Below are 17,361 nucleotides of genomic sequence, written 5' to 3'. Positions count from 1 at the left end.
TTGTGCCAAAAACGTAAATGACATTTGAATCGTCTTCTTCAGCTGGTACAGTACTTTCGTTCGGTCACGTTTCCAGTATGTGAGCTCAAGGCGGCTAATTAGAACGAGAAGGTTGTGGCAGGAGTGGGGGGAAGTGTACTCTGCCAATCAGACGTAGTTACTAGGTGGGCCTGAAATTTCATTCGACCAATCAGGGTTCTCCCACCTGACGACCGTCAATCAGCTGAGCCTCTTTCGGGTAGGTTCTACAATGAATGTTGAAGTTTTGAACGGTAGTTCTTCAGTTAGCTAATAGCTAGTTCGATGCTTGCAATAGAGTAGTTTGTCCAGGAATGGCCATACTTTTGGCAAGCATATTTCGACTTTCAAAGTCAGACGATTTTATAATAAGGCCTGTTAGCATAGCTAACAGTATATTTCTTGCTAGCTAGATGTATTTTAGTTCTTAGCAGTCTGTCACAGTTTTCCTACTTTGCTGTGGCGAGAAATTGAACTAGATAGTTAGCACAACACAACATGATATGGGCCAACGGGATATTGTATCCTACGAGACGTCGGTGAGAAGAAAAAGCAGAATTCGAACTGCCTCAACAATGTGTCGTTTGGATGTGGACTGTGCCGTGAAAGGACCTGAACAACATGGAAATGCCCTCCCTTCGTCAAGGTAATATACTTTATCCAATCAATACAATTGAATTGGTTTAGTACACCATTTGTTAATGTTCGTAAAAAAAAAAAACTCAGTTTAGCTCTGCCACAAACTTCATAACTAACCTAGCTAACGTTAGCTAGCCACTTGTCTTTAGCCTGCTACTGTGTACTTCCTCTCATTTTCCTCCACAATAAGACAACTTTAAGCATATGATTTAGACATGCCAATGCCAAGTAAATATCCTATCTATACCTGAAACATTGGTCGAATAACTAAACCTAGCTAAATTCACTAACAGTAGCTAGCTAACTAACCACATTTCGTCGACCATAGGTAACTGACGTTAGCGCGAGCTGTATCGGGAACCAAAACGAACATTGTTTGAATCGATAATTTGCAACACAATTGCTCGCCTCTGTTACTATAATTTGAGTGAATTCCTAGTTATGTTAATCGGTTCTTAATGTATTTGCCATTTATGAAACGGACAAGGCGATTGTTGCGTTTACACAACTAACGTTGACGTTAGTTCACGGAGTTCGTGTGCGCTGCTGCTGTGTAATGTGGGATCAACTTGACTAGCTAGTCAACTGGGGTAGCGCCAGCAAGCAACGTTGGCCGACACATCTGAAATGTGGAGTTATCTAACTAGATCGAGCCACTTCAACATAATGGTTTTGCATTTCTGCCTGCTGGTGCGTTATGTCTGACACGTGCAAATAATCATAGCCAATATGTTTTATTAGCCATCCAATTTGATTTGGAGAAATGGAATTTAGGTTTCTGCCCTACACTATGTTGTCTCTGACTTTAAGCAAGAGGTGTTTTACAGGACCCGGACAAAATATATCTTATTTAGTAAAGATGCAGCATTCTGCAAAAAAAAGACTACAGTTGTTCACACATGCGTGTCAGTAATAAGAGGTCTCATGCTGTACTAGTGAAGTGGTCTTTCTGAAAGGAGACTACAATTAATGGATATGGTTTTTGCTCTTTCGACACTCAGAATCTGTGAGCATCATGTGCCATGAGTGTCCTTAATGATGTATAAAACCAAGCAATTATCAACGACTTTTGACAAATTATATTTGTTACATCTTCTCCAGGTTATTTACTAGGAGGAGAGTGGTAATGCCACAAATGTGTGATTTCCTTAGACACTTCAGAATGTAGGTAGGATGTTGCAGTGTTAGTTCCCCCTCAACTGGATCTACATGTTCAACCCCAATGAAATCAGTAGGTGAGGACTTATCCGTGTCTGGAAGAGTGACTAATCTGTTACCTAATGAACGTGACTCATTTCGTCAGGGTGGTTCCGCCATCCAGTGACACATCTGTCCATATAAAGACTTCCGCCAAAGCGGTCTGTCCACTTAACTGGTCATTACTCTGATCTACTCTGCTTATCAATAGTTGTCTCCGCCTCCTCTTCCCTTCCTCTCCCCGGCCATTATCTGCACTGCACTTCCTCGTTTCTACTCTTTCTCCTCCCACTTTTGCCCACAGCCTTCCCCTCCTCGCTCTCTCCTGGCCATGTATCTGTTGCCTCCAGGGCTGAGAGAGAGAGGGGGAGTGCGTGTGTAGAATCGTGACTTCACTCATGTGCCACCGATGCAGGGAAATCCATAGAGTGGGCAGAAAAGAGGCAAGAGACGCTGTTCTCCGTTTTTCAATTGGCTGACTGGTCCGTTGTTGCGTCAAGTTACAACCATTCCATATTTTCTGACGATATTCCATATTTTAACTCTATCTTATGTCCTCCCAATTCATTAGCTTATTGAAAACTATCGAGTTGACTCACTTGGCTGGGTTTTCTCACTCCATAATTCTTTCTTGTTTGAAAGTACCATAAAGCTTGGGACAGTCGTGCCCTTTAGCGCACATGATTCCCCTGCCTGGGTAGCATTCCGGCCTCTACTCAACCTATACCTTTGGGAAGCAGTCTATGTACATAGTCATTGAACACGGGTCACTTTAATAATGTTTACATACTGTGTTTTACTCACTTCATATATGTGTATACTGTATTCTAGTCATGGCTCATCTGAAATAACTACTGCTATACACACCTTTTCTATTCATATACTGTCCATAATGTCTATACACACCATTATATACATATTTATATTCCTGACGCTGACGTTGCTTGTTCTAATATTTCTGTTTGTTAATTTGTTTCTTTTTCTATTGGGGATTTACATGTTAGGTATTACTGGAGCTAGGAACTTAAGCATTTCTCTGCACCCGCGATAACTGAAAAATACACTGTCTACGAGACCAATGAAATTGGATTTGATTTAGTTGCTAGTTTACCTGTCCACACTGAATCCTTTGAATCTTTTCTTCAACAGCCAGGGTCTACAACAGGGTTTCCCATTCTCGTCCTGGGGACCCCAGGGGGTGCTCGTTTTGGTTTTTGCACTGGCACTTTACAGCTGACTCAACTAATCATCAAGCTTTGATAACTTGAATCAGCTGTGTGCTGCTAGGGCAACAGCCATACATGCACCCCTTGGGGTCCCCAGGACAGTGTTTGGGGAAACGCTGGTCTACAAGGTCCTAGTTTCTGCCGAGTCCCCAACAACCGGAACATTCGGTTTTCAGGGGAAATGGAAAGAGCCTGTGATGCTACTTCCTCTTTTGGATGATATACAAGGCGAAACTCCATCTTAACTCCTCCTCCACATTTACTGGATTGGTTGAACCGTGCAGAAGAGAACCTCCCCAGGTGTTTTTATTTTCTTGTCAATACAAGTATGTAGGGGATCTACACTGAACAAAAGTATAAATGTCACATGTAAAGTGTTGGTCCTATGTTTCATGAGCTGAAATCAAATATCCCAGAAATGTTTCATGTGCACAAAAAGCTTATTTCTCTCAAATTTTGTGCACAAATTTGTTTACTTCCCTGTTCGTGAGCATATCTGCTTTGACATGCTGACTGTAAGAATGTCCATCGGAATAGTTGCCAGAGAATCAAATGTTAATTTCTCTATCATAAGCCGCCTCCAATGTTTCAGATAATTTGGCAGTATGTCCAACTGGCTTCACAACCACAGACCACGTGTGGGCGAGCGGTTTGCTGATATTCAAGTTGTGAACAGAGTGCCCCATGGTGGGGTTATGGTATGGGCATGCATAAGCTACGGATGACAAACAATTTGTTTTATCAATGTCAATTTGAGTACACAGAGATACCGTGACAAGACCTTGATGCCCATTATCGTGCCATTAATCTCCCGCCATCCCCTCATATTTCAGCGTAATAATGCACGGGCCCGTCGCAATGGATTTGTACACAATTTACTGTATCTGTGACCAACAGATTAATATTTGTATTCTCAGTCGTGAAATCCATAGATTATGACCTAATGAATTTATTTCAATTAACCAATTTCCTTATGCGAACTGTAACTCAGTAAAATCATTGAAATTGTTCCATGTTGTGTTTTTATTTTTGTTCAGTGTAGTTTCAGATTTTTACGACTGCTACTTTGTGTTAACACCGTCCAGAACATAGTCAGCACAGGAGCAAAAAATAATAATCTGAAAGAAGCATTTCGTCATTTGGCCAAAGTCTGCATCGGAATAAAATGAAGGGCTCAGAGTAGGGGTGTCAAACTCATTCCATGGAGGGAGTAGTGTCTGATGCTTTTTAGTTTTCCCTTTCAATTCGAACTTAGACAACCAGGTGAGGGGAGTTCCTTACTGATTCATCAATCAAGTACAAGGGAGTAGTAAACCTGCAGACATTCGTCAGTCCGTGGTATGAGTTTACAAATGGTTTAGAGGACATCCTTATGTCCCGTTATATTTTCAGAACGCTGAACTGTGATGGGTTTACTTAAAATTCCCTGATGCTGCACTGCCAATATTTCCGCTCCAAAAGTCCTCTCTCTGAATCTAGGCCTATGCATCATTTGTGCACAATCCAGTGTCGTCTCGGTCTCTAGCTCTGGCCTCTCATCCAGCACTGTTGCCATGGTAAGTAGGCTGTGGTGAAACTGGCTTTATACAGAGGCCCTGTATAAAGAATAGCTCACTGCCTCAACTGCTTACATATGAGGCACAGCTAGCTATTGCTCTGCTCAGTGTCCAAGCCACAGGTTTTTATCTGCTAATGAAAATCCACGTTACAACAGTGTAGTGCAAGGGAATTATAATGGAATAAGTTTGCTTTTCAAATTTGATACATATGTTGGAACAAGTTAACATCGCATTTATCACCCAGGAGCTTGGGTGTAATCCACACTTGGATGCTGCCTTTCTCCGGCTTGTTTTCACTGCAAAAATTACAGGTTTTAATTAATTGGACAGACTACATTGATAGGATTTGATGGACTCGTTCCATTTATATACTTTTTTTGCTGCCAGACACAGGCTGCAGACTTCAGTTTCACCACCCATGTTTACAGTGTAGCCTATGTCTTTCAGATACCTCAAAAGCACAGAGCTATAATCCATTCTTCAGCCTATGACTGTTTTGTGAACACCTAGCATATAGGGCAGGTTTGTAAGGAGCACTGCTCTTTGTGGTTGCGTATGCAGTTATGTAACCACCGACCTCAGACGTGGAATTGGACCACTGCCTCCACACACAAGTTGAAGCAACACTGCACAGTACAGCACCATGAAGGTGGAAAATTATACGTTTAGATTAGAAGACTGCAGTACATAAAATGTATTTGAATACCAGCTGTTCTTCATTTGTTATTCATCTTTTAAGTTCACTATAACTTGACTTTATTAAAAAGAGCATACTTGTGTTGCGCAATGGCATTCCTTGCCACACTATCCTCGGTCATTCATTCCCATTGCTGCTGCCTCTGCTGTAGAGGAGACCAGTGTGCACTGGAACCTGTGGAGGCTGCATGCAACCAGACATCCAAGTGATGGATCAGTTGTGAATGCAGAACCGCCTACAGCACGGAGTAGGCTGCTGCAGCCCGGCTTCCTGTCGTCACCCACTCAGCGCCAACACCACACACTGATTGGAAGAGAGGCGGTGCTCCAGGAACAGAGGGAGAGCGGAGAGCTCATCATATTGGCTACATGCTGTGATTAAGGAATCACTGCAGAGGTAACTCCTGTAATAGTTAATGTAATTATTATAGTATACAGACAGGATATCCTGTGTTTTACTTCTGCCATTTACCCAACCTATGTATGTGGTGATTCTGCTCATTGTGCAAATAGAGTGAAAGGAGATGTGACGATGTGGACAGCTCAGTCAGCCAGTGCTCTGTCCTCAGACATGCTCTTGTGCTGACACTCGGGCAGGATAGATGGATATGGATTGCCATGGTGACTAGCAAGTCTAGCACCGTACTCCCAACACTGCCTCATTCCCCCTGAGAGGAGCGGGCCATGTGACCTACGTGCAGCGCTAGCTAGCGCCACAGCTCTCCCGTTCATGCTGCAGCAACCACTGACAGCCAACAGGGTTTTTCCCTCTACCCTGTGGAATGGACAGGATTTCAACAAATACAAATGCATTACTTTACAAATGTATAAAGTATTCAGACCCCCTTTTCCACATTTGGTTCCTTTACAGCCTTATTCTAAAATACACTGCTCCAAAAAATAAAGGGAACACTAAAATAACACATCCTAGATCTGAATGAATGAAATATTCTTATTAATGACTTTTTTCTTTACATAGTTGAATGTGCTGACAACAAAATCACACATTATCAATGGAAATCAAATTTATCAACCCATGGAGGTCTGGATTTGGAGTCGCACTCAAAATTAAAGTGGAAAACTACACTACAGGCGGATCCAACTTTGATGTAATGTCCTTAAAACAAGTCAACATGAGGCTCAGTAGTGTGTGGCCTCCACGTGCCTGTATGACCTCCCTACAATGCCTGGGCATGCTCCTGATGAGGTGGCGGATGGTCTCCTGAGGGATCTCCTCCAAGACCTGGACTAAAGCATCCTGCCAACTCCTGGACAGTCTGTGGTGCAACGTGGCGTTGGTGGGTGGAGCGAGACATGATGTGCTCAATTGGTTTCAGGTCTGGGGAATGGGCAGGCCAGTCCATAGCATCAATGCCTTCCTCTTGCAGGAACTGCTGACACACTCCAGCCTCATGGGGTCTAGCATTGTCTTGCATTAGGAGGAACCCAGGGCCAACCGCACCAGCATATGGTCTCACAAGGGGTCTGAGGATCTCACCTCGGTACCTAATGGCGGTCAGACTACCTCTGGCGAGCACATGGAGGGCTGTGCGGCCCCCCCAAAGAAATGCCACCCAACACCATGACTGACCCACCGCCAAACCGGTCATGCTGGAGGATGTTGCAGGCAGCAGATCGTTTTCTACTGTGTCTCCAGACTCTTGTCACGTGCTCAGTGTGAACCTGCTTTCATCTGTGAAGAGCACAGGGCGCCAGTGGCGAATTTGCCAATCTTGGTGTTCTCTGGCAAATGCCAAACGTCCTGCACGGTGTTGGGCTGTAAGCACAACCCCCACCTGTGGACGTCGGGCCCTCATTACCACCCTCATGGAGTCTGTTTCTGACCATTTGAGCAGACACATGCACATTTGTGGCCTGCTGGAGGTCATTTTGCAGGGCTCTGGCAGTGCTCCTCCTTGCACAAAGGCGGAGGTAGCTATCCTGCTGCTGGGTTGTTGCCCTCCTACAGCCTCCTCCATGTCTCCTGATGTACTGGCCTGTCTCCTGGTAGTGCCTCCATGCTCTGGACACTACGCTGACACACAGCAAACCTTGCCACAGCTCGCATTGATGTGCCATCCTGGATGAGCTGCACAACCTGAGCCACTTGTGTGGGTTGTAGACTTCGTCTCATGCTTCCACTAGAGTGAAAGCACCGCCAGCATTCAAAAGTGACCAAAACATCAGCCAGGAAGCATTAGGAACTTAGGTGATCTATGGTCACCACCTGCAGAACCACTCCTTTATTGGGGGTGTCTTGCTAATTGCCTATAATTTCCACCTGTTGTCTATTCCACTTGCACAACAGAATGTGAAATCTATTGTCAATCAGTGTTGCTTCCTAAATGGACAGTTTGATTTCACAGAAATGTGATTGACTTGGTGTTACATTGTGTTGTTTATGTTAAATTATCTACACAATACCCCATGATGACAGTTAGGAAAGCTAAGGCTAGCTTTTTTAAGCAGAAATGTGCATCCTGTAGCACAAACCTAAAGTTCTGGGGCACTAAAGTCCATGGAGAATAAGAGCGTCTCCCAGCTGCCCACTGCACTGAGGTTAGGAAACACTGTCACCACCAATAAATCCACTATAATAGAGAATTTTAATAAGCATTTTTCTACGGCTGGCCATGCTTTCCACCTGGCTACCCCTACCCCGGTCAACAGCTATGCACTCCCCACAGCAACTCGCCCAAGCCACCCCCATTTCTCCTTCACCCAAATCCATATAGCTGATGTTCTTAAAGAACTGCAAAACCTGGACCCCTACAAATCAGCCTAGCTGATAATTTGGACCCTCTCTTTAAAATAATCTGCAAAATTGTTACAACCCCTATTACCAGCCTATTCAACCTCTTTCATATTGTCTGAGATTCCCAAAGATTGGAAAGCTGCCACGGTCATCACCCTCTTCAAAGGGGGAGACACTTTAGACCCAAATTGCTACAGACCTATATCTATCCTACCTTGCCTTTCTAAAGTCTTCGAAAGCCAAGTCAACCGATTACCGACCATTTTGAATACCACCGTACCTTCTCCGCTATGCAATCTGGTTTCAGAGCTGGTCATGGGTGCACCTCCGCCACGCTCAAGGTCCTAAATGATATCATAACCGCCATCGATAAGAGACATTACTGTGCAGCCGTATTCATTGACCTGGCCAAGGCATTCGACTCTGTCAATCACCGTTTTCTTATTGGCAGGCTTAACAGCCTTGGCTTCTCAAATGATTGCCTCGCCTGGTTCACTAACTACTTCTCTGATAGAGTTCAGTGTGTCAAATCGGAAGGCCTGTTGTCCGGACCTCTGGCAGTCTCTATGGGGGTGCCACAGGGTTCAATTCTCGGGCCGACTCTTTTCTGTATACATCAATGATGTCGCTCTCACTGCTGGTGATTCTCTGATCCACCTCTACGCAGACGACACCATTCTGTATATATCTGGCCCTTCTTTGGACACTGTGTTATCAACCCTCCAGACGAGCTTCAATGCCATACTACTCCTGTGGCCTCCAACTGCTCTTAAATGCAAGCAAAACTAAATGCATGCTCTTCAACCGATCGCTGCCCACACCTACCCATCCATCCATAATCACTACTCTGGAGGGTTCTGACTTAGAATATGTGGACTACTGCAAATACCTAGGTGTCTGGTTAGACTGTAAACTCTCCTTCCAGACTCACATTAAGCATCTCCAATCCAAAATTAAATCTACAATCGGCTTCCTATTTCGCAACAAAGCATTCTTCACCCATGCTGCCAAACATACCTTCGTAAAACTGACCATCCTACCGAACCTCAACTTCGAGCTATGTCATCTATAAAATAGCCTCCAACACTCTACTCAGCAAATTGGATGCAGTTTATCACAGTGCCATCCGTTTTGTCACCAGAGCCCCATATATTACCTACCATTGCAACCTGTATGTTCTTGTTGGCTTGTTAGCCTAGTGGTTAGAGCATTGGACTATTAACCGGAAGGTTGCAAGTTCAAACTCACGAGCTGACAAGGTACAAATCTGTTGTTCTGCCCCTGAACAAGGCAGTTAACCGGCTGTCATTGAAAATAAGAATTTGTTCTTAAAACCTCTTATTAGAGATCGGGCTACTTTTTTTCAACATTCTGTTAAAAATCGCGCAACATTTCAGCGTCCTGCTACTCATGCCAGGTATATAGTATTTGCATATGATTAGTATGTGTGCATAGAAAACACTCTGAAGTTTCTAGAACTGGTTCAATGGTGTCTGACTATAACAGAACGAGTTCCGTGGTCAAAATCGCCAGAAAATCTGGTCACTAAATCGACGGAGAAAAAATCAATCCGCCAGTCTATTGGAAGGAAAAATACTTAAGGGTGAGAATACAGTTCCTATAGCTTCCACACGATGTCGCCAGTGTTGTGATTTCGATTCAACTAAATCCTTGGTCATCTGAGTAATAGCCACATCCGGTTGTCAGGTCCACAGCTGTGAACAATGGAACCGGAAAAGTTGTGCCTTATTGAACTTGTGCCTATTGAATACAGATCGCTCCGTCATCAATTTGATAGTTTATTAACGTTTACTAATACCTAAAGTTGGATTACAGAAGTAGTTTGAAGTGTTTTGTCAAAGTTTATAGGCAACCTTTTTAATAAAAAAAAATAACGTTGCGTTTTAAAAACCTTTTCCTGGCTTTGACGGTCTTCATAAATGGACATTTTGGGTATACAAGGACCGATTTTAATCGAAAAAAAGACCCAATTGTGATGTTTATGGGACATATAGGAGTGCCAACAAAGAATCTCGTCAAAGGTAATGAATGTTTTATATTTTATTTCTGCGTTTTGTGTAGCGCCGGCTACGCTAATTCCTTTGTTTACGTCCCCTTCTGGTATTTCGGGGTGTTGCCTGCTATCAGATAATAGCTTCTCATGCTTTCGCCAAAAAGCATTTTACAAATCTGACTCGTTGGCTAGATTCACAACGAGTGTAGCTTGAATTGAGTACCCGGCATGTGAGTTTTAATGAACGTTTGAGTTTTAACGAGTGCTATTAGCATTTGGCGTAGCGCATTTGCATTTATTGTTGGTAGGGGGTGCGGTTGCGTCCCGGGTGGGCCAGAGGTTAACAGATTTGCCTAGTTAAATAAAGGTAAAATTTAAATTAAATAAAAAAAACTCGTTGCCAAACCCACTGGCTCCAGGTCATCTACAAGTCTCTACTAGGTAAAGCCCCTCCTTATCTCAGCTCACTGGTCACCATGGCAGCACCCACCCGTAGCATGCGCTACCAAAGCCAACTCCTCCTTTGGCTGCCTTTCCTTCAAGTTCTCTGCTGCCAATGACTGGAACAAACTGCAAAAATCAATGAAGCTGGAGACTAATATCTCCCTCACTAGCTTTAAGCACCAGTTGTCAGAGCAGATCACTGAACCTGTACATAGCCCATCTGTAAACAGCCCATCCAACTACCTCATCCCCATATTGTATTTATTTATTTCTTGCTCTTTTGCACCCCAGTATCTCTACTTGCACATTAATCTTCTGCGCATCTACCATTCCAGTGTCTAATTGCTATATTGTAATTACTTCACCACCATGGCCTATTTATTGCCTTACCTCATTTGCACTCACTGTATATAGATTTTTATTTTTTCTACCCTATTATTGACTGTTTGTTTATTCCATGTGTAACTGTGTGTGTCGAACTGCTGTGCTTTATCTTGGCCAGGTTGCAGTTGTAAATGAGAACTTGTTCTCAACTAGCCTACTTGGTTAAATAAAGGTGAAATAAATAAAAAATGACTGAAAACAGGTTTTTAGAAATGTTCGCAAATGTATAAAACACTTAAAATGGATACCTTATTTACGTAAGTATTCAGACTCTTTGCTATGAGACTCAATTGAGCTCATTTGCATCCTGTTTCCATTGATCATCTTTGGAGTCCACCTGTGGTAAATTCAATTGATTGGACCTAAAAGACTATTAGACCATGAGAAACAAGATTCTCTGGTCTGCTAAAACCAAGATTGATCTCTTTTTGGTCGGTATGCCAAGTGTCACGTCTGAAGGAAACCTGTCACCATCCCTACGGTAAAGCATGGTGGTGGCAGCATTATGGTGTGGTTATGTTTTTCAGGGAATGGGAGACTAGTCAGGATTGAGGGGAAAGATGAAAGGAGCAAAATAAAAATTTGCAAACGTGTCTAAAAACCTGTTTTTACTTTGTCATTATGGGGTATTGTCTGTAAATTGAGGGGGGGGAAACACTATTTAATACATTTTAGAATAAGGCTGTACGTAACAAAGTGGAAGTCAAGGGGTCTGATTTACTTTCAGATGAAGACTGTCCATGAATCGGCATATGCAAACATGAGTTTATCAAATTGAAAACAATGGTTGCAGTCTCCAGCTCTTTTTGTTCTATGAAAAATAATATTCAAACACTACAAAACACACACAAACATCTACGACATAACATCTGTTCAGACCCGCATGCTCACAATCCCATCTCCAGCGCCTGCATCACTCTGCTAAATGGCCTCAAATTGCACCATTTGTTTCTCTGCGTCACCCACACACTTTCAACATTGTAGATAAAGCATTTGACCTTTCCGTTGTCAAATTGAGGATTGTTTTGATTTTCCTGTATTTAAGTTTTTTTATTTTTTTTTAAGTTTGAGAAGTATTGTCAAACCCATTGGGTATCTCACTGCACCCTCATGCTTTGTCTTGAAATATGCAGACAGACAGATTAAAAGTTAATTGACATTGTTATAGTTCTGACAGACCACTCTATAACGCCGCCCTTAACTTTAGGACTTTATAGCGTTCACAGACGGCATGGATTATTGAGTCATTGTTAGTTTTACATTTGACATGCTGTTGTACTGTAGAATTAGATTTTTATTTTAGTTCATACTGGATTAAGTGTACATTTTCATTAACTGTAATTTCATTAGTTATTGTTTTACCTCAGTGGACTGGACTGTCTAAGCAAAGATGGTGGATAAATAAAGATGTCCCACTCAAGCCAAAGACCATTGGGGGAAAAATTGTCACAATTCCAGTCTGCTTAAGAGGTGGCTCTCCTGTAGGCATCATTGCATTAGAAGCTGGGTCTGTTCTGCGTAGTTGAATTGTTCCTGAAGCAGGAAAAAGGGAGCGCTTCCTCTTCTCTAACATCCTTTCTTCCTTTTCCCTCTACAGGTACATGGTGGGCCGTGGGGTGAAACGTAAGCTTAGTGACTGTGAGGATCAGATGCTGGACCTGCCCTACCCCCAGCAGAGGCAGCTGGTGCTGGACCTGTGCCTGGATAAACTCCAGAGTTGCCAGCGCCGAGCTGAACCCAGCCTGCACCGCTCGGTGTTGCTGGCTAACACTCTGCGACAGATTCAACAGGAGATGAGGCAGGAGGGAGGCCTGCATCTGGAGTCCCCCCCTCCAGCCCCCGCCACACCGCGCCACTCCCCGGATCTGCCGCCTGTGCCCTCGGACCGTCCCTCCACCCCAGTGGCCGCGCTCTCATCCTCACTGCTGTGTGAAGACGACGCACAGTCAACCTGCACAGAGCTCCCCAAGGTACCGGGGTCGGAGGATGGCGGCAAGTCGCAGGATCTGCTGTTTGGATCCTTTGAAATCACCAACTCCACCAGCTACCTGACGGACCTGCAGCTGGACGACATTTTTGAGGACATTGACACATCCATGTACGACCCGTCAGACTTCTCTGTTCTGGCCTGCCCCCCTCCCAGAGCGAGCAGCGGAGCCTCCTTGGGGAATGACTATAACCTCAAGGCATTCTCCACCTCCAGCAGTACTCTGCAGATGTGTCTCAACGACCTCGACCACATCATGGAGATCCTGGTACGCTCTTGACTGATTGGCGCCACGTCGTAGTCACAACTACCCAGCATTTTATGAGCTGGGGGTGGGAAGAATGACTTGATTTTTTTTTTGTCTCTATTTTCATACAAAGAACTTGTTATATTTATACAAAAAGACTGATGGATACCTGCCTGATACACTTCTACTGTATGATAATGCACATTTTTGGTGGCCCGCTGAGGCCATCTTTTTTTTCTATAGCAAGATTAAATGAATATGCAGGGACTTAAAGCAAGAAACACAAGTATTACCATTGAGATATTTATACGGGATTGTTATTCACCAGTGCATTCTTCGCGGGGGGGGGGGGGAGGAGAATGACAACCTGTGGAACAAGGTGAAGAAAAGAACATTGGGGGTAGATTCCAATAAGTATTTCTGGAGCATTACAATCATTTATCAAGAATTAATGAGATAGGACTTAATCAATACTCACTACCTCTCTAAAACTAAGAGCTCTGTCTCACTATTCAACGAGATTCATGAACTCGCCGCTTCACTCATTTTGTATTTCGATTGGTCTTGTTCCTTTAACATAGAAAACTGGTGATTGTCAATAATGCAGATTTTTAACACCAGAAAGAATGCCTTCCTGCCGATATGAATCTCAAAACATAGCCGATAATTCCATGTTACACTGATGCCTTGTCCATCCATTTTGGTCATTTTAATCAGATGGTAGCGGACAACAAAAGAATCAGCACTAGATTTTGATGAATATTTGTTTTGAGGATATTGTGTTGATTACTTGGAATGATCCGTGTGTTTTTGTTACACTAGAATAGAAAATGCATGCATTTCAGCATTTTAGTGGTTTGTCTCATTGAAGAACTGTACAATTTGAGTACTATGTATTCTCCCCCCCTCCCCTAACGGTTGTAAGAAAGAAAAATACAGATGCTGTTGTATCCCTCTAAAGAACATAGTGCCTATAACGGAGGATGAAGACTGGTGATGGTGGAACTGCCCACTGTGTACATGGACACTAGCCTATGAAAAGGCGACAACCTGTGAGTTATTTCTCTAAGTAATTTATTTTTGATGTGATACTCAGTCCCGAAAAGAAGCCATTCTGCCAGGTGTGGGCACATCTGCTTTTAACCCTTCACACTCCCCTCGCCAAAGACTGACACTGCAAAAAAGCAGACCTTGGATGTCAGTGCCTCACGCTATGGTCGAGAATACGGTGTCCTAATGTTGAGTGAAACTGTCAGCCATCCGGTAGAATCCTCATCCAACATTTGTTCTCTAGGAATGTTCTCTCGGAATCGCCTTTTCTCTTACAACAGACTGCGGGGTTGGACTCTACTCCCAAGAAAATGCAAGTCATGGATACAGATGTAGGATCTTAATTTGATCTCTGTTTCAGGATTACAATGTTTCCTGCATTGCAGGAAAGTTTTTGGGGTTTAAAAAGGCTTCTGAAGTTTAATTTCCACTTTGGAATTTCAGACTTGATTTTCCCTTAAGTATCAACCCCTACAAAAATGTCCATGAATTATAATTCACATTTCTTGATGACGCAAGATTATTTTGCTGCTGTTGCAAACTGGTGCAAATTACGATCCTACATGTGTAGGTAGTGAAAGGAGTTGTGTAACCAGAGGGTTACACAACTAATGGGACATCCCCACTTACTCTTAGCTCCTTCTGTCTGAGCGTCATACCTGTGCTGAGGGACTGTCCTGCATTGCTTCCAGGCTGTTTTCACCCGAGACTGGAGAGAGGGGGAGGGGCAGTAGCTCATGTGGAGACCCTTGCTTGTGGAAATGGCTACACAGTTTCACAACAGCTGGTATGTGTGTGTCTCTGTGTATGCCAAGCTCTGTCCCCCAAAAGGGGCCCCCTTCTTCTGTCAGCCAATAAGAATGCTGAGGGAGGGGCTTTGTTAGCCTGTATGAAAGTGAATAACAAATGTAAGCAGCTAGATGCAGTTCCTTTTCTCACTGTGGTATGTGTCCCCTTCCTTGGCTCTTTTCACTGTTTATAACCCAGGGTTTGCACAATTTGACATCTTCTGTTGTCCGTTTGTTCAACACCGTATATCCATCCGTATCCACAATTTATCATGGATCATATAACCAAAACGGAATGATCTTGTCTGCACTGATCCACATATTCTGAAAAAGGCTGATTTTTAGATGAGAGATTGGGACACAGGCTCCCGGCACTCTGTGGTGATGCTCTCAAAGTAAACAAGTCCTCGGTGTTGATGCTCTGCCGTTGACACACAGACCCCTCCCGTCCTTCCAAAACCCCAGCACGACTGCACACAGACCCCACCCTAAGGACCGACTCGGCCTACCCTGAACATCATAACACATGGTACAATAAAACCAAGGAGGCTTATTTATCACACCATCTACATTCTTCAGTGGGCCCTCCCTACTCACTGCTGAGAGCTGTGCATCGAATGAGTTGAGAATTTCTAAGCTTTGTAAGCTTTTTTTTTTCTTGTACATATTTGTATTTATACATTTTCCTGTGTGATGTTTATTTTCATGACCGCATTGAGATAATATATTGCATTTATTTAAGTAACTGGTCTGGGGGTTTTGTAGCAGAGTTCAGGACCCATTTTATTTTCATCGAAGAAGTAATATTGTGAAAACATGTCTGTAAATATTTGTTGCGGATCATGAAGAGATTGATATTTTAGATGTAACTGGGCCTACCTTTTCGTGTCTACGATGGGATTCTAACAAAGTGTAGATGAAGATTACTATGGGTCAGGCAGTTGTAAAACTGGCAGCTTTTCACACTGTTTTCAGCCTGCAGAAACTTTTGCGAAGTTTAACCAAAATATGAAATTGGCAGTACATGTACGTTTGTATAACCAATCAATATCCCTGGATTGAGCAATGGAATAGGCTAACGTGATGGCCTGTAATATTCTGGCCAGTTATGTAACTCACTAGCCCTTGGGTTCTTAGATGTTTTGGAGATTTTTACCAAACGTGAAAGGACTGCAATCCCACTTTCACTCGGCAGACTCCTAAACTAACGGTCAGAATGCTTAAAATTAAGTGTGGAAAGGAGTAAATAATGATCTGTTATAGCACATCTTTAAGTAGCCTAAGTGTTCCATTGACTTTTTTCGTCTTCAGTTTGCAAGGAGTTGCACTCTGTAGGGTGTTGACAAACCAATGTGAACTAATACAGTTCTCTTGATAAAGAACCATGTTGAATATCTTATTTGTTAGACAGGATTCTTATTACTGAGAGGTCGACAAACACTTCACTTTTGGAATGGTCTTACTAGAGTTGGAGCTTTACAGAATGGATGAGGTGGAGTCCATCTCTTACATATTTGGGGTTTTTATCACTTGTGTGAGTGACACTTCTGGAGTCAAGTTATTTTCAAAAATGTTCTACTGAAAACCAGAATGCTTCAGAATTATCACTTTTGTACCAAGTGCAATATGAGTGTTTGTTGGTGATCTATATTTAGTAGAAATGTCTAACATTTGTTTTTATACTCTATGCAATACTATAGCAATTCAGTAAGTGAATAAAATGCAAAAGAGGAATGTCTTGGATTTCTTCATTTTTGTCCATATCAGTGCAGTGCAATAGTTGGCTCTTATCACTTATGTTATGATCAGCTTTTTATCAGGAAAAATACAAAAGATAATGGAACAGGAGTTTCCTGGCATCATTAGGCCAGCCAGAACAACAGGGGAAAAACAAGACTTGTCAGTGACTGACTGCCTGCCCCCTTGTGGTCAGATCTAAATCAAATATGAAACCAGGAATAGTGTTTCCTCATCAAAGGCAAGCACTGAGAAAAGGAGGGAATTCATCATAAGGAGAGTATTGTAATTGTTTTAAAGCATCTTGGCAGATATAAAGCCAATATTTGCAAGGATGCAAAAGGTCTAGTTCATATACATGATGCTGATCCAGCTGGGGCTCCCGAGTGGCGCAGCTAAGCCACTGCATCTCAGTGCTAGAGGTGTCACTACAGACCCTGGTTCGACTTCAGGCTGTCTCGCAACTGGCTGTGATAGGGAGTCCCATAGGGTAGTGCACAATTGGCTCAGCATCATTAGGGTTTGGCAGTCATTGTAAATAAGAATGTATTAATTGACTTGTCTATTTAAATAAAATAAGATGCAGATGTATCTCTATGTAAGACCCACCACACAACCTT

At 43.0% G+C, this 17,361-nt stretch overlaps 1 protein-coding gene across 2 annotated transcripts; it reads left to right on the top strand.

Moving 5' to 3' along the window:
* Nucleotides 1-266: 266 nt before the first annotated feature.
* si:dkey-177p2.6 (uncharacterized protein LOC568712 homolog) lies at nucleotides 267-16,738 on the top strand. Of its 2 annotated transcripts, XM_064925003.1 has the most exons (3): nucleotides 574-664; nucleotides 3,004-3,380; nucleotides 12,530-16,738. In XM_064925003.1, exon 3 carries the CDS (start codon nucleotides 12,534-12,536, stop codon nucleotides 13,197-13,199), a length of 666 nt encoding a protein of 221 aa, XP_064781075.1. In that variant the 5' UTR covers nucleotides 574-664; nucleotides 3,004-3,380; nucleotides 12,530-12,533; the 3' UTR covers nucleotides 13,200-16,738. The 2 variants fall into 2 exon arrangements, with proteins under 2 accessions (XP_064781074.1, XP_064781075.1); XM_064925002.1 differs by lacking the exon at nucleotides 3,004-3,380 and having other exon boundaries at nucleotides 267-664.
* Nucleotides 16,739-17,361: the final 623 nt, after the last annotated feature.

The sequence above is a fragment of the Oncorhynchus masou genome, chromosome 19, assembly GCF_036934945.1.
Source record: "Oncorhynchus masou masou isolate Uvic2021 chromosome 19, UVic_Omas_1.1, whole genome shotgun sequence".
Lineage (NCBI taxonomy): Eukaryota > Metazoa > Chordata > Actinopteri > Salmoniformes > Salmonidae > Oncorhynchus > Oncorhynchus masou.
The sequence above is the reverse complement of the archived record's forward strand: the minus strand, read 5'-3'. Positions and strand labels throughout refer to the sequence as shown.

What these genes read in the sequence shown, in the direction of transcription:
- si:dkey-177p2.6 (XM_064925002.1), top strand. Translation starts at nt 522, where the DNA reads ATGGGCCAACGGGATATTGTATCCTACGAGACGTCGGTGAGAAGAAAA. An exon ending in AATGCCCTCCCTTCGTCAAG is followed by an intron (nt 665 to 12,529) that starts GTAATATACTTT and finishes TTCCCTCTACAG; the next exon opens with GTACATGGTGGGCCGTGGGG.